At 38.5% G+C, this 22,710-nt stretch overlaps 1 protein-coding gene across 2 annotated transcripts in view; it reads left to right on the forward strand.

Annotated features, from left to right (window-relative positions):
* Positions 1–18,129, forward strand: part of LOC139749187 (heparan sulfate 2-O-sulfotransferase 1-like) — a 35,005-nt gene extending 16,876 nt beyond the window's left edge. For both annotated transcript variants that reach the window (XM_071662853.1, XM_071662852.1), the window contains exons 4-9: positions 1,674–1,759; positions 6,957–7,095; positions 8,297–8,394; positions 11,282–11,439; positions 13,198–13,277; positions 15,838–18,129. In XM_071662853.1, coding sequence (XP_071518954.1) covers positions 1,674–1,759; positions 6,957–7,095; positions 8,297–8,394; positions 11,282–11,439; positions 13,198–13,277; positions 15,838–15,990 — 714 coding nt within the window. In that variant the 3' untranslated portion in view covers positions 15,991–18,129. The remainder of the gene's footprint in view (positions 1–1,673; positions 1,760–6,956; positions 7,096–8,296; positions 8,395–11,281; positions 11,440–13,197; positions 13,278–15,837) is intronic.
* The last annotated feature ends 4,581 nt before the right edge of the window (positions 18,130–22,710 follow it).

Consider the following 22,710-nt stretch of genomic DNA (forward strand, 5'->3'; position numbering starts at 1 on the left):
AGTTTGTGGGAAGTGGATGACAGCTTCAAGGTGTGCCATTAATTTTTTTTAAATGCAATGATGAAAAGAAAGGAGATATAGGTAGCATGTATGAAGAAGGGAATGTGGATGTTCTGGCTCTGAGTGAAACAAAGCTCAAGGATACAGAGTTTGGGAATATGTTAGGGACAAAGTTAGGGGTTACTGTGAGGGCAAAAGCTAAAACCTGAGTGGTAGGAAAAAAGTTGCCCTCTGTCAATGGCCTGTTAAAGGCACTAAAAGCCAAGAAGCAGCACTGAGGCTCATCAGTTATGTAGACTTTTGCTGTGGACAACCCCTTGAGGGAGTTCCAGGAAGGAGCAGGCATCAAGGATATAGATTAGTAGTTAGAATAATAGTAGCGGTAATATCATTTACATATATATGCCACTTACCACATTAGCAAGGTTGTCCCAGAAACAGATGAAGAAATGGCCTCATATGGGCACATCCCAAAACCTATGATTTTAAATGCTAAAATTAGCAATTTTAGCAACATTCCTTCAGTGATTCTTTTGAAGAATTATTAAAAGAATTTTCAGTCTGTTAATAAGTTTACAGATATGCTACCCTAAAGTTGAAGGCATAATTTTATTATTGCAATGTAAAGCTGAATAACCTGGCATGGTGTGGTGTTTGTACCTAAAAAACACTAATCATTAAATATGCAGAGCTGTAATTTGACTAACAGCATTCACCTTTTCTGAAACCAATCAAAAGTTTCAACGTAAAAGTTGGCTGGGCTTATTTGGCATTTTCATGTTAACGGAGTATAGACAAATAGATAGATGAATTCACTCTCTGTACATCATGACAAGACTCTCATCTAGATCAAAACTCTACTTAAATTTGGTAATCACAGTTTATGGCTAAGAATTAATCCATGCCCAATGTCTATGGTCAGTTATGAGACTGTTTTATTTAGGAATAACCCTGTATTGATTCAGGATTGGAAGATTTCCCCCATCAGAACATCATCCCTTATGGCCAGTCAGGACTCGTGGAATTTTTAGATTCCACCAGGGATTACCGAGGAATTATTTGCTAGTTTATCCTTGCTTCTTGAAACCTTTAATGCAAGAGACATTTCCAATTGGACCTGGAAGCTGATTCACCAACATCCAGGGCCCATGATGTCAGGAAGGTAAAGTCTGCCCTGGTCTGTGTTAGGTACCTATCCTTGGAGGAAATTAACAAAATGGGTCTTAGGCATTTCTCCAGCACCTCTGTTAGGTATCATCATTGTTATATGGTTGACCTTCCTTGTGCGGTGGTGAGTATGTTGTTAACTAGCATCCAGTGAACTCCACACAGTAGGGAGGTTGAAGGGGCAACTTTCAAGGATTTCCTGTAAATTTTTGTGATGATTTGACAGATTTTAATCCTTGGAAGCGACAGCTCTCTTGGTTACCCATAGGGCTCTGTCTTCAGTAGAGAAATGGTTTTTCATTCTTCAAAATCTGATCTTTCTAGCTCCTGCTGAGAATGTAGTGTAAAAATGTATTCCTTTTTCTCTTACTTCAGAGAGAGGAAAGCACTTTTTTGATAGTTAGTCTGACGTTCATAATCCTTTATCCAGTGTTTTAGGTTTACCTTTTATTACAATTTTGATATTTGAAATACGTCAACTAAGACCTTTATGAATCTCTTTACAGATGCGATTTGTATATAATGTATCCAATTGGGTGGAAAAAAAACCTGGGATATATCATGGACATCTAGCTTACCTTGATTTTAACAGGTGTGTATTTACCAGTTGTAATGTTACTTGCTTGTATAAATTAATTGTCTTGGGAAAATTAGTTTATAATGGGTAGATGAAATAAAATTTCAGTTATCCTCTTTCAAGTGATTAATTTATCATTTTGATATTGTTTTGAACTGCATACTGAAACTTGCTACATTATTCCAACTATAGTGAAATGTCTTCCATCCAGCAATCTATAGTTAAGAAACTCCCATGGTCCAGGAAAAACCTATTTGAACTAGTTTGGGAAAATTTGTAAAGTTTGGAATATTGCCACTCTTCCATCAAGTGTTTTGGTCTTTTGGTTACTCCGTGATCAGCCACCATACCTAGTGACTTGTATCTGCATACATGTTTACTTATATGAACATTCTTGGGTCATTTTTTCATGTAACTTACTGCAAAATGCAATAAAACATTGTACAAAACAATTATCAAAACTAAGAGTCTATCTATATCTCTGATGCCAGTTCCCTTTTGAAACTCCCTCTAGGCTCCATAACGGGTGAACTCCAGTGCTGCTTCTTAGCTTTTAATGCCATCCCCCTTAACAGGCCACTGGTAGAGGGCAACTCTAGCAGTGTTTTCAGAGGCTCCTAATTAATGTTCTTACCAACTACTACAACCTAATGATCCCACCTATAGCTTCTACCTAATGCTCCAAGCTAATGTTCTTACCCCCTACATAATGCTCCTGTCTAATGTTCGTACCTACTACTTCTGTCTATTGCTCCTACCATTTTGCCAAAAGGCAGGGCTAGCACATAATGCTCAACACAGGAAAATCTAGTTACAAAGAATGAGTTGTGAGAGTTACCTGTTGTCAAGTGTTATGTGTGACAAGGAGAGACTGTATGTTTGTGGAGAGAATGCCTTCAATGTACATGTGGGAGAGGCAGAAAGAAAAGATAGCAACCTAGGTCAAAGCTTGCAATTAAAAACTAAGCAGGGTTGTATGGAGGAAGGTAGATGTACTGGAAATGAAATGTTTGAGGACAAAATGTGATGTGAGGTGGTTTGATTGAGTAAGGAAAGGGTAAGAGAGATGTGTGGTAATAAAGAATGTGGTTGAGAGAGCAGAGGAGGACGTGTTGAAATGGTTTGAACATATGGAGAGAATGAGTGAGGAAAGGTTGATAAAGAAGATATATGTGTCAGAGGTGGAAGGAACAAGGAGAAGCAGGAGACCTAATTGGAGGTGGAAGGATGGAGTGAAAAAGATTTTGAGTGATTGGGGCCAAAACATGCTGAAGGGTGAGAGGCATGCAAGGAATAAGATGAACTGGAACATTGTGGTATACTGGAGTCAAAGTGCTGTCAGTGGACTGAATTAGGGCATGTGAAATGTCTGGGGTTTATATTCATACTTATTTGCCTTCATCCATTCTTGATGCCACCCCATCCCACAGGAAACAGCATAAATGCATGAAGTAAAGGAAAAAAAATCAACATATACATTCTCTTCTCTGAGCACTGTTTCCCACATTAGTGAGGTAGCATCAGGAACAGAAGAACAGTCGCATTCCCTCATATCCACTCTATATGTTACACGCAGTGTGCCAAAACCACAGGCCCTATCCACAACCATGCCCCACAGACCTTTCCATGGTTTCCCAAGTCATTTCACATGCCCTGGTTCAGTTCACTGACAGACGTCTACCCGTCTAACACATCATTCCATTTCACTCTATCCTATGCACATCATTCCATTTCACTCTATCCTATGCATACCTTTCACCCTCCTAAAAGTAAGACCATTTATGCATTTCCTCGTAGCTGATTATGCAGTGTTCAGAGTCAGGAACTTTGTATCCAAACATTGATTTTTTTTCTAGATCTCTCACAGTTGGACTTAACCCCTTTTTGCTTGGATCATGAGAAATACCTGACATTTATTTGTTACATAATGTTCACATGTCTTCACAGTTTGTCTGGTTCTGGAACCTTTTTCATATGTTCCTTAATATTAGTTTTGCTTTAAGCTTTGTAAAGTTCCCTTTAAGTATTCCAGAAGACCTTTGAATTCCAATGTCAGGGTCTTTAGTTTTTACCTGTTTTGTGGCCAAACTTGGGACTCATTTTTCTGGTTGCCTTTCATGAAGACAGCTATTTTCTCCTGTATGTTCACATACATGTAGGTTGTCAAAAAAAATGTCCTGACATTATATAGTCACAAAAAGTCCCCTCTCAAATCAGAGCAATATTGTTATCTGAGGCTCTCTTCCAATACAGGGTTTCAAAATATATTCATATATGATCTGAAGCAAATGGATTTGTATGTAGCATTTATGGATCTGGAGAAGGCATATGATAGAGTTGATAGAGATGCTCTGTGGAAGGTATTAAGAATATATGGTGTGGGAGGAAAGTTGTTAGAAGCAGTGAAAAGTTTTTATCGAGGATGTAAGGCATGTGTACATGTAGGAAGAGAGGAAAGTGATTGGTTCTCAGTGAATGTAGGTTTGCTGCAGGGGTGTGTGATGTCTCCATGGTTGTTTAATTTGTTTATGGATGGGGTTGTTAGGGAGGTGAATGCAAGAGTTTTGGAAAGAGGGGCAAGTATGAAGTCTGTTGGGGATGAGAGAGCTTGGGAAGTGAGTCAGTTGTTGATCGCTGATGATACAGCGCTGGTGGCTGATTCATGTGAGAAACTGCAGAAGCTGGTGACTGAGTTTGGTAAAGTGTGTGAAAGAAGTAAGTTAAGAGTAAATGTGAATAAGAGCAAGGTTATTAGGTACAGTAGGGTTGAGGGTCAAGTCAATTGGGAGGTGAGTTTGAATGGAGAAAAACTGGAGGAAGTGAAGTGTTTTAGATATCTGGGAGTGGATCTGGCAGCGGATGGAACCATGGAGGCGGAAGTGGATCATAGGGTGGGGGAGGGGGCGAAAATTCTGGGAGCCTTGAAGAATGTGTGGAAGTCGAGAACATTATCTCGGAAAGCAAAAATGGGTATGTTTGAAGGAATAGTGGTTCCAACAATGTTGTATGGTTGCGAGGCGTGGGCTATGGATAGAGTTGTGCGCAGGAGGATGGATGTGCTGGAAATGAGATGTTTGAGGACAATGTGTGGTGTGAGGTGGTTTGATCGAGTAAGTAACGTAAGGGTAAGAGAGATGTGTGGAAATAAAAAGAGCGTGGTTGAGAGAGCAGAAGAGGGTGTTTTGAAATGGTTTGGGCACATGGAGAGAATGAGTGAGGAAAGATTGACCAAGAGGATATATGTGTCGGAGGTGGAGGGAACGAGGAGAAGAGGGAGACCAAATTGGAGGTGGAAAGATGGAGTGAAAAAGATTTTGTGTGATCGGGGCCTGAACATGCAGGAGGGTGAAAGGAGGGCAAGGAATAGAGTGAATTGGAGCGATGTGGTATACCGGGGTTGACGTGCTGTCGGTCGATGGAATCAAGGCATGTGAAGCGTCTGGGGTAAACCATGGAAAGCTGTGTAGGTATGTGTATTTGCGTGTGTGGACGTATGTATATACATGTGTATGGGGGTGGGTTGGGCCATTTCTTTCGTCTGTTTCCTTGCGCTACCTCGCAAACGCGGGAGACAGAAAAAAAAAAAAAAAAAAAAAAAAAAGATCTGAATCCCCTTGTATTGCCCTTTCATGGGCTACATTTATGAAATTTGCTTCCTGTTCATTTGCATTCTTATGATTACCTTTTCTATAAATTAACTTTTTATACTGAACTATGGCTTTGTTGGCTCATTTAAGCCTCGTTACTAGAGCTAAACTTTGATGCAGAAGCTTTTCCTTAAGTACCTCCTGTAGAAAGGTAGATCATTCAAGTACCATAAGTCTGGATATGTACGTGGTTATATATTATCTTTTAAGAAATTTTCTTCTTACTTTCCACTTCCATATTGTCCTGCTTTCATTAGCTTGTGGGACAGCAGACCGTAAATGGAAAAGTGAGTTTTGAAGATTGGAAAACCATTTCTGTCTTGGTACTGTGCTGTGAGCAATTTTTTTTGCTGTTGCATCCCACCCTACTTACCCCTTCCTGAAAATTTTTCTTCTGATGGTATTCTCTGCCGAGGTGACATCCTTGTTCTAAGAATTGTGGGGTAAATAGCCTCTGCAGCTCAGCGGCTGATGGGTGAATGACATCATTGCAAAGAGGCCTAAGGCAGCTGATTGAATGGGTGTTTCAGAATGAGCTAATGCCGTGACTTCTGTTAGGGTGGTATGTGTAAATTTCACTGGAATGTTGAGGGGACAAGAGGCTGCCAAGCCCTTGAAGATCTCTTCATGCACTCCTTCCTTTCTGGCAGTAACTTTCTCAGTACTGTATTATTTCCTTTTATGTGACATTCATCTTGTAATTATGTGTTCCATTTTCAAGTAGAAAATTTTTGCATTTGCTTTTGTATTAGTATTTTTGAGAATCTTCACCTTGTACTTGCTATTGTGTTGTTGGTCTCATCCCAATTTGTTCCATTTTAGTAGAAATTCAAATTTAGATTGTTTGGTCTAACCTGGTAGCATAACCTTTTGGCTCCGTGAGGTTTTAACTCAGACAAGCATACATCAAGAGGTATGCTTCACCTCTCTTTAGGTACTTTAGTTTTGAGCATTAAAAGTTTGTCTCTCAGCCCATCTTCTTCATGTGGATATACTCTCAAGTGCTCACAGGACAAATTGAATTGAGAAGAGAAATTTGGGTTTCAAGGTATGAAAAAACTTTTCGAAGATGTAATGTCCCATGAGTATCACTTTCTGTTCTTTCCCTGTTGCTCTTTTCTTCTCAAGAGCCCGTCTTTGTACCAGTCGTGATCTGTCCCAGGCTGACACCTGTGACATGCAAAGTATGAGATGTACAGGTAGCTGTAGCCATTGGCTCACATTAAATGATGTCATGGCCTGTGATAGTTGCAGACTGGTTCCTGTGAGCAAATAAGTAAACAACACCACTGGTGGGTGGTTGTTGAAGGGTGGAGAATGCCATTTTGTTCTCACCAAAATGGTAGGAGGTGAGAGTTTCTCATGGGATCCTGCTTGGAGAGAAAACATTTTTCATGTTTCAAAAACCCTCCTTTTTATTCTTTCTTTAAAATAATGTTTCCATGGATGAATATTTTTAATTCTCTGAAAGATAAATCAAACAGTTTATTATCAGTGTATAGCATCTTCAGTATTTGGAAGGAAATAAGCTTTCATAATTGTTCAAAGGTATTCTTTTTCTGTAGGTTTGGAGTGAACCAACAGCCAATCTACATTAATATTATACGAAAGCCATTAGAACGCCTGATATCATACTATTACTTCGTCCGGTATGGTGATGATCTTCGACCTAATCATGTACGAAGAAGAATGGGAGACAAGATGGTAAGATGGTTTAATTTCTTAAAAGAAAATTTTTATAAATGCATACGTGATAATTAGTTGAAGGCAGGACTTGTTCTTCCGTATATAGTAAATGGATTAGGAGTTTAATAATCACAGAAGGATAAGTCTGGTGAGCATAGTTGTTAAGGTGAATGGTAGAGTTGTATTGATCATATTTAAGGATAACTGAATCCCTTGTCATGGAAGAGCAATGTGATTTTAGTTAGGGAAGTGGGCATGTAGATCATATTTTTTCACTTTGGCAGGTGATAAAGAAAGTTCTTGAGAAAATGAAGGGAGAGTATAGGACATTTATGGATTTAGAAAAGGCATAAATTAATTCAAAAGAAAGCTCCTTGAAAAGTTCTGACATTATTTGGTGCACATGGGAAATTTATGAATGCTGTTATAAGATTTTATCATAAAATTAGTGCTCATGTTAAAGTAAATAAAAGTATGAGAAGCAGGTTTGAAGAAAAACGTTGCCATGTGTCAAGGTTGTGCAGTGTCATCATGATTATGTAATTTTTCTTATAAATACGGCTTTATTTGAGATTAGAGCAAGACCAAGTGAAAGCAGTATCTTATTGAAGTTACCAAGTTGTATTATGTTAGCTTAAATCAGAGGATTTAGAAAGATTAATTTCTCTGATGATATGTGTAGGAGTATGTTGAAAATAAATTTAAGTAAGATTATTGTTTCTGAAGAGATGGGATCTGTGTGAATGCTGAAGTACTGGAAGTTATGGATGAGTTTAGGTATATTGGAGTGAAGTTCAGTAAAGAAGGTAGTGGGAAAGCTTAAGTTGAGATCAGAATTTTGTAACATTCACATACCCCTCATCCAAGAAACCAGACTCACCCAGATCTACCCCACCACCATCACCACTTTTATACAGTTACACTAAGAAACAAAAGCGAACAAGGACAAAGTGAGGGACTTATGACACTCATGCATGAGGGAAACAGTGAGCATGTATGAAAAAAGAAAAAAAATGTGTGTGTGTGTGTGTATGTAATGTTCCCATGCATTTTGATCTTTCATATTATTTAAAAGTAATTCTGTGGCTCATGTTGACATTTTTACCAGAATCATTGATGTCAGGTATTTGATTTGGTCATGTATTACAATCAGTCTTATGTGAAGTACAAGGAATACTAATAAATTTTGAATAATTTACTGGCATCTCATCTTTTCTAGACTTTAGACGAGTGTGTGGCCATTGAACATCCTGACTGCTCAACAACTCACCTCTGGGTGCAGGTTCCTTTCTTCTGTGGTCATCATGCTGAGTGTTGGTAAGATTTCATTGCAGTACTGGTATTCAAAATCTTATCCATCTTAACATTTCCAAGTTGCTCTCTTTTTTTGTTCCCTCCACTTCTGATACATATCCTCTTTGTCAACCTCTCCTCACTCATTCTATCCATATGACAAAGCTATTTCAGCAGTCTCAACCACACTCTTTGTATTGCCACACCTCTCTCTTACCCTTTTAGTACTTAATCACCTCACACCAGATATTGTTCTTAAACATTTCATTTCCAACACATCAACCCTGCTCTGCACATCCTCATCGGTAGCCTGACCTCTCAACCATAAAACACTGTTGGGACTGCTGTACCTTCATACTTAACCATTTTTGTTCTCCCAGATAATGAACTCTTTCCACACATTCTTCAGTGTTTCCATACCCTTCACCACTGCACCCATAATATGACAAATCCATTTGCTGCCATGTCCATTTCCAGGTATCTAAAAGACATCACTTCTAAATTTTCTCCATTCAAACCCACAGCCCAACTAAACTCTCCCTCATCTCTGATAAATCTAATAACCTTACTTTCATTCACATTTACTCTTAACTTTCTCTTTTCACACATTCTTCCAAACTCAGTCACCAACTTTTGCAGTTTCTCACTTAAAACTGCCATCAGTACTGTGTCATCAGTAAACAACTACTGACTCACTCACCAAGCCCCCCCTCATCCTTTGTAGATTGCCCTTCTCTCCAAGACTTGCATTTACCTCCATCACCGCCCTATCCATAAACAAATTGAACAGCCATTGTGACATCACACATCCCTGTCCCAGACTAACTATCACTTGGAACCACCCACTCTCCTCTCTTCTTACATGAGCTACACCCATGATAAAACTTCTAGCAGCTTTCTTCCCACACCACATATTCTTAAGACCTTCCACAAAGCATCTTTATCGGTCCTTTCATATGCTTTCCCCAGAACCATATATGCCACATACATATCTTTCTGTTAAAGATCTTTAAATATTTCTCAAACACTTTTAAAGCAAAAACCTGATCCACACATCCTCTACCCCTTTTGAAGTCACATTTTTCCTACCTCGTCTGATGCTCTGTACATGCCTTCACCCTTTCAGTCACTACTCTTTCACTCGACTTACTAGGTACAATGAACATCTTACATATACCTATACCTATTTAGTTCAAACACTCACGTTTGTTCCCTTTGCTTTTATATATTTGCAATATCCAAGCATTCCACCAATCCTCAGGCACCTCACCATTATCCATACATACACTGAAAATCCTAACTAACAAACCTACAACATAGTAACCCTCTTTCCCAGGAAATTCAGTTCTAACACCACCCACCTTGCCACATCTCATCTTACACAAGGCTTTGACCACTTCTTCTCTCTTCACGAAAGCACTTTCCATAACTCTTTCACTTCACATACCTCCCCAGCACAAACACCCTATATCTGCCACCCTATCATCACACACATTCAACAATTCTTGATACTCACTCCAGTTTCTCCTCACCTCTTCTTTACCTGTTACCACTTCCCCTTGACCAATGTACCCATGCGTTTTCTTGCTTTTCTCACGCTTTTAACCTCCTTTCAAAACATCTTATTCTCTCCAAAGTTTCCTCATAGTTACTTTCCAACTCTCATTTGCTCTTTTTTCAACCCCTGCACCTTCCTCTTGACTTTCTACTGCTTTCTCTTATACATCTACCATTCATTTGCACTCCTTTCCTTAAGTACACCCCATATACCTCTTTTCTCTTTCAGTAGCAACTTTACTTTGTCATCCCAACATTCAGTATCCTTTCTAACCTGACCACCTCCCACATACTTCTCTCACTCGTGCCAGCACTGCTTCCCCTAAATACCTCCCATTCCTCACCCATTCCCCTGGCCTTGTTTACTCTCACCTTTTCCAATTCTACACTCACTCTCTCCTGATATTTCTTCACACAAGTCTCTTTTCCAAGCTCACTTATGTTCACCATCCTGTTCTGACCCATAACATTTCCTCTTCACAAACAAGTCTACAGAGCTCCACTCTCACCACCTAATAACAATCAGACATTCCTCCATATTTATAGTATTTACATATTCATAATATTCCCTCCAAGGCTCAGTTCTGTTCTTAGCGCTACCTCGCTAACATGGGAAATGTGAATATGAAAAAAAAATGATAATATTTACAAGTGTTTTGTGTTTGTGTTATTCATGGCTGAATCATAACACCTAAGGGCCTAAGATTTTGGGTGTATGTACTGCAGATTCTTGACAAGGTTTTAAGCTACCATATGTTGGCTTTAAAGGATGTTTGGAAGCTGGGAAAAGACACTTTTCTTAAGTTTTATTTATTACCCCAAGTTTACTGCATAAATTTAGAGAAGAGTACAGGTAATAGATTATTAAGATATATATCATTAACATCAGTTCACTTAGTGATTGTGTTAAAAAAATAATTCTGGGACAGTCACCAGCAGTCGTGTTATGAAAGTGACAGATTTCTCTTACCCACCTTACATGTGCCTTCATGCTGTAGGCCTGGATAAGTTCCTTTATGGTTGTTAAGTCTTATAAACCACTATCTATTGGCCTTGTGCTGTATGGTGATTGAAGAGGGTGAATCCCCATAAAAACACTTCATTTTTGTCAAGGACACAGTTTTAACCCCCATTTCAAAGACATGCTTTCCAGTCCTCATATGGTTCTGATATGGTAGAGAACAGGTTTCTTATCCTTCAGAACCTACTTTTATACCCTTTATGGATCCCTCAACCATTTTGGTAAATGATGAAATTGCTTCTTTTCGAGACCTGTCCAGTTGCATTTTGATAACTCTTCTGTAAATGTTCAGATACATTACATGGAATTCAGCATTTTTGTTTTCTCCCACAGGGTACCAGGATCTGGCTGGGCTCTTGACCAGGCAAAGCACAATTTACTCCACAATTATTTTCTGGTTGGGATTACTGAGGAAATGGTAGACTTTGTAGCTATGCTGGAATACTCTCTACCACGCTTTTTCAGAGGTGCTTATGACCTCTATCTTTCTGGTAAGGATTAATAGCAAATCAAGGTAGATCATTTTTTTTACGAAACTGTATCCTAGATACATTACAGTGCATGTAATTATTGTGATCAGGACAGGAAGATGAATAAAGCAACAAGTGTAAAGAGTACATCGATGTGAGGGAAAGTTATGTATGAATGTTTTATGCATGAATTTGGTGTATGGGGGGGAAGCCACGTATCTGTACTGAGGATTCTGGATCTGGCATATGGCATAAAGATAGATGTGTATCACCTTCACTGACTATGCACTATGCATATATTAGAGTACCTCTGCTTTACTCTCTGTGTTTTAAGAGGAATAATGACCATTTCAAAACACTTGTGTGCAAAACTCTCAAACTGCATGGTCAGCTGGATGGGCACACTAAATAATCGTCATACAAAGAATCGCATATACTTCACTTGTTTTCTCAGGTATTTTTCCGAACGTGAAGATTATTAATTAATGCATATTCAGAACCTGATTAGAGAACTGTGAAGAAAAAAATATATCAAATACAATTTACTTGATTTTATCAATTATTTGTTGAATGTTTCGAACCGAAGATGATCACTAATGCTCCATAAAACATCGAATTATTTCACCTGTTTTCCCCTATATTTTTCTGCATATGGTGATAATTGTTAATTCATACATTATGTAAGTACCTACAGAAGAGAACTCTGCAGAAAAAATGTACGAAAAATAGTTTACAGCATCATTTTACCGATTACATGTTGAATGTCTTCTAGCAAATATGATCACTAATGCTTCAATATTTGCCAGGTTCATCTGTGTGTTCAAGATTTTACATTGTTTACCATACACAAAATATATGTAAATGGTGTTGATATGAAGATATGTGCTCATCAACATTATATAAGTGGAACAGCAGCACAAGTGTAAAACTATCTCAGTGACACAGATAGTCGTCACATTATTGACACATATATCCTCTTGGTCGGCCTCTCCTCACTCATTTTCTCCACATGCCCAAACCGTTTTAGCATACCCTCTCCTGTCTTTCAACCACAATCTTTTTATTACTAAATATCTCTCTTACCCCTTACATTTTATTTAATCATACCACCTCACACCACATATTGCTCTCAAACATTTCATTTCTGACACATCACCCTCCTCCACACACCCTTACCCATAGCCCATGCCTCATGTCCATATAATATTGTTGGAATTACTACTCCTTCAAGCATACCCATTTTTGCCTTCCCAGATAATGTTCTCTCTCTTTCCACATTCTTCAGCAATCCAGGAACCTACGCTCCCTCCCCAGCCCTATACTCACTTCTGCTTTCATGGTTCCATTTGCTTCCATGCACCCCCCTCACCCCCTGCAGATTGTACACATATGCAGTGAATCATTGCCAAGCAAAATTCACATTTTTCAGATGCCCAGTAGACATTATTAAACCACTTTGGTAACAGCAAGAGAAAAGCCCATTGTAGCTGCCAGACTTGAATGCATGAGTGTTTTACTTACAATTCTTAAAGTGATGGGAGTAATGTATGAATTTTAGGGCAAAATGATGTTCAACAAGTTCAGTATGATTCAGGGAGTACACATTAGAAAATACATATATTTGTTTGGAGTCATAAGTGTTTGATTTTGCCCCTGGAACATTTATGTAAGGAGGTTGGATTTAGCATGTGCAGATACTTACTCTGATAACTGTTAAATTGGCATGTTGATCAAAAATGTATATATCACCACATATTTTAAATTTTTTTTTTTCTACAGGTTCAAAATCACATCTAAGAAAAACTGTTAAGAAGATAATACCTTCAGAAGAAACCATTGGAAAACTTCAAAATACAAAGGTTAATTCTTAATTATTTTGTAGTAAAGGACTTCCATCCCCCACACCCTTTACATCATACTTGTTATTGTGTGATTTTATGATCGTGAAATTTTCTACAAGTTAGGTTTTTGTGCTACAGATACATTTCATGATTGTCTTCCCTGGAAGCTCATGGGCAAGATGCATGCCATGCTTAGCCTTTAGCTAAGGTACTAGTGATTTACATGTTTCAAGAATATTTTTAAAACTTAGAAGCTTTTCTCATGTACAGAGGCCAATGTGCACCTGAGAGGACTTTCTCTGTCCAGGGCTGATAAAGACATAGTTTAAGTTCCCTGAAATTTAGTGTCTTCACTAGTATTCAACATCTTGACCATCATAAAACATATCTGGCTGGCAAATGTTGATTTAAGTGACCGTACAGAAAACTGCCCAGGTCTATAATGTCATGATGCAAAAGAGAGTTATCAGGTGGTCAGCCACCCTCATCCATTCACCCACTCACTGTACAAACATAAGACCATTGCCTGATGTTGGCATACAATGTCTTCATTTTCATTTCAGGCCTTCAGAGGTGTTTGAATGGCATCCATGACTTTTGTTTGTGGTTGTCCTTTCACAAATAGCGAGTATTTTTAATGTATCTCAAGGAATATGTATGTATATGTGTTGATTTGTATATGTATGTATGTGGGGATAGGGGAGAAAGAATACTTCCCACGTATTCCCTGCATGTCGTAGAAGGCGACTAAAAGGGAAGGGAGCGGGGGGCTGGAAATCCTCCCCTCTCGGTTTTTTTTTTTTTTTTTTTTTCCCAAAAGAGGGAACAGAGAAGAGGGCCAGGTGAGGATATTCCCTCAAAGGCCCAGTCCTCTGTTCTTAACGCTACCTCGCTATCGCAGGAAATGGCGAATAGTTTGGAAAAAAAAAAAAAAAAAAATGTATGTATATGTGCATATTTGGGCATTTATGTATATAAATATGCATATATGAGAGGATGGGCCATTCTTCATCTGTTTCCTGGTGCTACCTTGCTGACGCGGGAAATAGCGATTAATTGTAATTAAAAAAAATAATACTTTTTTTTCATAATATTTGCCATTTCCTGCATTAGTGAGGTAGCTATAAGAACAGAGGCCTGAGCCTTTGAGGGAAATCCTCACTTGGCCCCCTTCTCTGTTCCTTCTTTTGGAAAACTAAAAATGAGAGGGAAGATTTTCAGCTCCCAGCTCCCTCCCCTTTTAGTCGCCTTCTATGACATGCAGGTAATACGTGGGAAGTATTCTTTCTCCCCTCCTTTCCTTGTATTTCAACTTTCTGAAAGGGGAAACAGGAGGAGGAGTCTTGTAGGGAGTGCTCATCCTCCTCAAAGGCTCAGATTGGGGTGTCTAAATGTGTGTGGATGTAACCAAGATGAGAAAAAAGGAGAGATAGGTAATATGTTTGAGGAAAGGAACCTGGATGTTTTATCTCTGATGAAACGAAGCTCAAGGGTAAAGGGGAAGAGTGGTTTAGGAATGTCTTGGGAATAAAGTCAGGGGTTAGTGAGAGGACAAGAGCAAAAGGAGTAGCACCACTCCTGAACAGGAGTTGTGGGAGTATGTGATAGAGTGTTAAGAAAGTAAACTCTAGATTGATATAGGTAAAACTGAAAGTGGATGGAGAGAGATGGGTGATTATTGGTGCCTGTGCACCTGGTCATGAGAAGAAAGATCATGAGAGGCTAGTGTTTTGGAAGCAGCTGAGTGAGTGTGTGGTAGCAGCTTTGATGCATGAGACCGGGTTATAATGATGGGTGATTTGAATGCAAAGGTGAGTAATGTGGGAACTGAGGGTATAATTGGTGTACATGGGGTATTCAGTATTGTAAATGGAAATGGGGAAGAGCTTGTAGATTTGTATGCTGAAAAAGGACTGGGTTTTGGGAATACCAGGTTTAAAAAGAGACACACACATATATACATGTGTACATATTCATACTTGCTGCCTTCGTCTATTCCCTTTGCCACCGCACCACACATGAAATGGCACCCCCATCCCCCCGAACACATATGAGGCAGTGCTAGGAAAAACAACAAAGGCCACATTCGTTCACACTCAGTCTCTAGCTGTCATGTGTAATGCACCGAAACTACAGCTCCCTTTCCACATCCAGGCCCCACAAAACTTTCCATGGTTTACCCCAGATGCTTCACATGTCCTGGTTCAATCCATTGACAGCACGTTGACCCCAGTATACCACATCATTCCAATTCACTCTATTCCTTGCATGCCTTTCACCCTCTTGTATGTTCAGGCCCTGGTTGCTCAAAATCTTTTTCACTCCATTCTTTTGTCTGTTTCCTTGCGCTACCTTGCTAACGTGGGAGACACCGATAAAGTATAATTAAAAATAATAATAAATGTAAGGACTCGTGGGAATATTTTGATCACATGCAAAATTGTGATCCTTTCCGATAATGTATGTGTTTATTTGTAAGTCTTTTTTTGTCTGTTTCTTGGCACTTCTTTGCTAACCTAGGAAACAGCTGTCAAGTATATTAACAATATGATAATAAGAAATCATTTTTTTTTTACAGGTTTGGAGACTAGAAAATGAATTTTACAACTTTGCACTTGATCACTTTCATTTCTTACGGAAGAAAACCCTAATTGAGGCAGAAAATAGTGGTCGCCTCATGGACAGAGGACAGAAATTTGCTTATGAAAAAATCAAACCTAAAAAGAGTTAGGTTGTTCCTGCTGAAAAACGTATGTAGTTTTAGAAATCTGCTAGATTAAGTGAGCACCTATGGTAATGGTGATTTTTTTTAATGGTTTTATTTTCTTAGTTTATTATCAGCCAGTAATCACATTTGATACACTCAAGTGCCTAGAACAGTATTTACTAATAGTTTATATTTCATTTAAGTATGAAAATGGATGATTTTTTTTCTTTATGGCCCAGCATCATACAAAAAATTTAGATATTAGTTAATGTGAATAAGCATTTATGGATAAGTAAATCATTGAAAGGCTGTGTTAACAGACCTTGTAAGTGGGTTGAGTTGTTTTTAGAATTTGCTGTATATCTGAAGACATAGCCAGAATTGGAAAATTCATTCATGGTTATAAACCTGTTTATGATGCAACATAGCTTTACTCATTGTCCGATACCTGTAATCTCATATATAAATGTAGGAATTATTTCAATGTGTTTGTTGAATGTTGAACTGTTTTTAGGATTTCAAGAGCTGTAAGGTTATTGTTTAACTGTTTGTTGTCCACTGATAAAGCATTCTTAAAAATTCTCATAGTATTTAGCACATTTACTCTCCAGCTGGGAAATAGTGTTTTATGCGCTGTGAATATTCAGTTAATGAAGCATTAGTTTAAGGCTATAGCAAACCACTCAGAAAATGACAAATTCAGTTTTATTATATGCAGTATATCTATGTTTTAAACCTCAGATATTCAGACTCCATTCCCAATATCTTTATCACTTATCTCCTCAGCTTATACTGTCTTTAATTCATGGTATGAAGTATTTGGTAAATCGGTTACATGTATAAGTCAGAATATGTTAAACTCAATACCGCAGTTCTCTGCATTCTGAGGCAGGATATAAAACACCTGTATAGTGTGTAACAAATCCACTCAAAAGACAGTTTTAATGTACGCACATGCTGTGTCTTGGTGTATAAATCTTGTATATAATGTGTCTTCTTGTAAATATTTTCTGTATGATGCATGTGTTTATGTATATTTTGTATATATACTATACCATGTTGCTACGTAGAATTGTATTTAATGGGTTTGATGCCTGTTAATAATCAATTTTATAAAAATTAATGACTAAGTATGTGCGAGGCAATCTGCTTTTAATACAGATGAGGTTATTCCTGTATCACATAGGTAGTTAAGTTGCAGTTATCCTCAAAGTCCACCAGGAAAAACTCCTGGTACCATTTCCATTCACAGCTAGGGAGTGCATAGTAGGTTGCATGTAGTAAAAGTTTCTCATAATAAGTGCCACTTAGCTTCCTTAGCAGCCTATAAGTGAACAGCAGTTTCTTATTGCCAAATACTTTTTTGCAGTGAGGAGGGGAGGAGGAAAAAACTCTGTTGGACTTGAAATATAAATTGTCAGAAACAGACAAATAATTACCTCATTTGCACACATTCACCCTCTAGATGTCATGTATGAATAATGCACTAAAACTAGAGCCTACCATTCACAACTAAACCCAACAGACTATTCCATGGTTTACCATGACCACGTCATGTGCCATGGTTCAGCCAATTAATGGCACAACATCCTCATATACTACATTGATCCAGTTCATTCTATTCCATGTATGCTTCTCATCCAACTGAAAGTTCATTGCCTGAGAACCCAAGGCCTCTTTCACTCCATCCTTCTATTGTTTCCCTTTCCCCTTTCTGTCTCTATTACTAACACTTACATTATTTCAGTCAATCTTTCTTTGCTCTATCTCTCCATGTACAGTCAGAAATCATAGTTTCTGGGCCATCGATGTGAGCAGGAGATGAAGCTCGGGTGCCCTTTATGGACAGCAATTCACTGTGATATATAGTTATACCATCACACACAAACTGTTGGAGCAGCTACTCGGTAGGCTACGTGCAGGTTTCAGCTTGCTGTCAGAAACATACCTTGATATGAATATCAGAGGGTAATCATATTGATGTTGGAATGAAAGGAATCATAAGCATGTATATTATAGATTGAATGAAAATCTCAATTTATTAAGCTGTGTATTGCCATTTCAGTATTACTGTTATTGTCATCATAATGTTAATATTAAAAGCATTGTGCTACCTGAAACAAATAAATAATACAGTGTATCACAAATGTAACAAAGGTAAAATTATAGTTTTGTTTCTCCACCAATTTGGAAGTTAAAATTATGTTTTTCTGTGATTTTGATGTTTTGAAAGCATCTGACCTTAAAAACCATTAGAAATTATTTCATAGAGGGAAACCAAGCAAACCACATAATTTTCACCTAAGTAAATTTCATTTGCAAAAGAAATGCCAGAATAATAGTGTCTTAGAATTGTTGAAACTACTGATTCCAAAACTTAAAATCCTAAAATTTGCTGTATGACCAAAACTATAGTAATACTGTGATAACAGCATCAAAAGTTGTCTTTAAAACTGGTGTTATACATATGATGCAATGATTACTGCTGTGGCGTATGTGGTGAGTCACAGGATGATTTCACCCTTAAAATATTATATGCACCTCTGTATCCATATAATACTGTACATAAACATACCAACTTTCGATGTTCTCTTATGAGATCCACTACATAATACCACCCTATTATGTCCTTTGTGACAATACACTAATGATAACCTACAGCCGATTATCATATCCAGATGATTTGTGACAAAATGTAAAGTTATTCATTACTACAACTGTATGTCATTAACCACACACTCCTGCCCTCCCAGTGTTTGCTAGCTACACAAGTCTCTCTCTGTGTGTTTCATAATGAACAGTATCACTTATAGTACACATACAATACTAGTAATAGCAAAGTGTGGTATACTGCTGGGAGTCGTGGACAGCTCTGGCAAACTGGTGGAGTACAGGGTTACTGGGGTGAAAGTGGGCTGAGAATTGGTGATGATGGTGTGAGATAGGCAAGATGGGGAGGATGGGACAGATCGGGGGAGTAGAGGTAAGGAATGGGAAGGAGGTAATGGCAAATGAAGTGGTAAGGAAGAATGCACTGTTGTAGAATAGGAAAACTTGGATAGTGACCTAGTATGGAGGTAAGGGAAATTGTTATTGGCTTCTGATTGTTAACCTTATAATAAACCAATGAACAAATTTATTCAATACCTGAAAGACTAAGGATTAGTTTCCATAAAATGTTATTGCATGACATTGATATTCACTGGTTTGCATGTATTAAATGAATAGATTAATTGGTGTAACATTATTAGGCATATCTTTCTTTCGTACTATTCGCCATTTCCCGCATTAGCGAGGTAGCGTTAAGAACAGAGGACTGGGCCTTTGAGGGAATATCCTCACCTGGCCCCCTTCTCTGTATGTATGTATGTATATTTGTGTGTGTGGACGTGTATGTATATACATGTGTATGTGGGTGGGTTGAGCCATTCTTCCATCTGTTTCCTTGTGCTACCTTGCTAACGCGGGAGACAGCGACAAAGCAAAATAAATATAAATATTATTAGGCATCATGTAGAAGGCACTTTTGCAACCAACTGGCAGCCCTTGCTGACCTCAAGGTTTAAGGAGGATTAAATGACGTTAAACATTTCTTCTGTTACATCATGATTCTGAATATATTGTATTTACCATTGACAATATATGAAATGAATCATACAACTGTACAACAGATGTGGTATAAAGACAAAGGAACCAGCAATATCATTTAATATTTAAATAAAATTAACATTACTGTATTACATTTGTTGACTAATACTTGGTCCAACCCCTTTCGGCTTCTATAACTTCCTGCAAACAGCTTGGTAGGGAATCGATTAGTTAACCAAGGTGTTCGACCTTCGCTTATCTTCTCCCATGCCTCTCTAGCCTTCCTCTTCACCACCTGTCGTCTTCTCTACTGCCCACTCCTGCTTCATAAATGCGTCCTCTTGTGGGCTAATCTAACAAAATAATCTGAGGGTAAGCTGCAAACCACCTCACCACTACCCTTCTAGTATGTAAGAAAGAGAGATCTTGCAACAGATAGGTGGGCTCAGGCTCCAGGATGGCATAAGCCCATAATAATGGCTGCAAGGAAGTGCCTTGAATATTAATATATTTATTTCCATCCTAGTGTCCCTTAATGGTTGTTAATTCTTCTTCCTCCACCACATCCAGCCATGAAGTGCATATGTCACTTGGCCACTGCTGCCCTTTCATGAGTGTTTTCCTTTCAAATAGTTTGTTTCTGAGTTGCCAGCTCTGTTGGCCAAGGGCATACACTGATGAGAAGGATGTTTCATTTGTGAAAATGACAGACCTCCAGAACTCAGCCCTCCATTAACATTGGCCTAGGCAAACCTAAGGTGGCATTGTCGACATGCCACGGTTAAAGCTTCTTTAACTGCAGGAATGAAACAATGCAATCCAGCCTCCCTCAGTCATTGTCTTGTGAATATTGGGTTATAAGGCAACCATGTGTCTTGTTAACTTTACAGCCATGTCCCATGGACGTCTGTCTGCTGCACATCATAGTCTATCATCCTCCTGTGTCATGACATGTGGACCTCCAGGTCTCAGCCTTGTTGACACAACCTCCTGTCTTGTATCTCCTCACCCACAGCTTCACTCTCTCTCTGGAGATACCCAAAAGTTAGCTGCTTCCCCATATATCTTTCCCCATCCTGTGATAAACTATAAGGCTCTCCTTGTTATAACCTCAGGTCAATTAGCACATGTCACATATTACCTTGTGGTCACACATTACCTTGTGGTCTTCCATCCATACTTAAATAAAAATGAAATAGCACCTATCATATTATGGCTTGTATATTTTCATAACACATCAACCACTCACCAATACAAAATGATGTGACACATAACTGTTCATGTGCAGTCCTAGGTGAAAGAAGAAAATTTAGTCAGTCAACTCAGAGCAGAGGTAACAAATTAACGGAGGGTGGCGTCACATAATTAGTAGCAAGTTTGTAAAAGCAGACAACAGGTATACCAACAAGTGATATGGAGGATTAATATAACTTTTGTTACATTTCTCTAGACTATATAAAAGGAGTATATCCCCACAAAGCAATGTCAATCACTTTCTTGTCAAATTAATAAGGATAAACAGTCAAACAAATCACCCCACTGGTATCAAATAGGGCTTTTGTCAAGCAGAGAGAGAGTAAAAATGAAGGAGCAGTATATAGAGGTAAATGGATGAAAAATATTGGAAATTGAAAAAGAAATGAAAACATATGCAAGACAGCACAGGAATGAAAGATAAACCCCAAAGGGTTTTACCAGTTGTATCAAACAAAAGTTACAAAGAATCCAGAAACAATGAAAACAACAAACAGGCACACCACTGACAATGACATCATAAGGTTTAACTTGAATACCTTGATTATATTCCTGACGTATAATAGTACATGAAAGAAGGAGGGTGTTAAAAACATACACCAAGGGGTAATGCATTGAAATTTAAACTTCATTTAATTCTTGGTGGCCACTTGAAATATGTGCTTGCATGATAAACAAATGTAACACAGAACTCGTCCATTATAGTCATTAGCCACTATGTATATAATCAGGATTTATTCCCAATATCTGGTAGTCACCACACATGGTGGCAAGATTTAAAAAGGGAGATAGAAGTATCCTGTATTGTTAGATCATACCTAGTTGCAGTAAAAACCACAAATAAGTCAAAACCACTTTTAAACTGTCAGAAACAGGCACCGAGGCAATAGGGTACAACTACGAGGTATTGACTTACAAGTAGGGAATAGTTGGTAGGCAGCCAACAACCAAGGAGGTATATTACCAGTAATAATTGACTGAGTATCAAGAGGGTTAGTGACATTTGCTTTGCGAGCCAGCACTTCAGTGGTTAAGTTGCACTCCTCTGACCCAGGTAGCAGTTTTTTTTCTTTCTACCTCACCCACACATGGACACCTGGCATTCTGTCCACAAACATACAATCTCTCCTTGTCATATGTAACACTGGACAACAATGAACTCATGCAGCTCATCCTAACATATCTAGATTTTCCTGCAGTGAGCACTATGTGCTAGCCCTGCCTTTTGGCAAAATGGTAGCAGTAGTAGATAGAAGTACTGGGTAGGAACAATTAGGCAGGAGCATTAAGTAAAAACACTAAGTAGTAGTAGTATGTAAGAGCATTAGACTGAAGTAGTCATTAGGAACATTAGGTAGAAGCTTCTGTAAACAGTGCAGTAGACTTGCCCTCAACAAGTGGTCCGTTAAAGGTGAGGCACTAAATGCTAAGCAGCGGCACTGGAGTTCTTTACTTATGGAGACTCTGTTGCAGTGGCCATCCCTTTGAGGGAGTTCCAACTGGAACAGGCATCAGAGACTTAAAGACTTGGGATACACTAGTGGCATCTATAGATGGTGAAGAACACTCAAGATGCATGACATGTGCAGCACGCACTTCTTCATTTTACACATTGCTACTTCATGTTAATAAACCAACCTCAGCATATTTTACTATACCCCATGCCATAACTTCAAAGTCCAATGACTGATGACAAACTAACCAATGTGCTGATAAGCAGGTTTAAAAAACGCACACCAATAGGCACGTAGGTAGGGAAACAAAAAGGTTGGAGACCACCAGACAAGAAGGTAGGCAGGCCAGCAGGCAGATTGAAACATGCACAAAGGATACATCTGGACCACAGTACATCAAGTAATGTTAAAACTAACAAAAATGACACTTGTATATATGCATAGGGGT

Source organism: Panulirus ornatus, chromosome 6, assembly GCF_036320965.1.
Source record: "Panulirus ornatus isolate Po-2019 chromosome 6, ASM3632096v1, whole genome shotgun sequence".
In the NCBI taxonomy this organism is placed as follows: domain Eukaryota; kingdom Metazoa; phylum Arthropoda; class Malacostraca; order Decapoda; family Palinuridae; genus Panulirus; species Panulirus ornatus.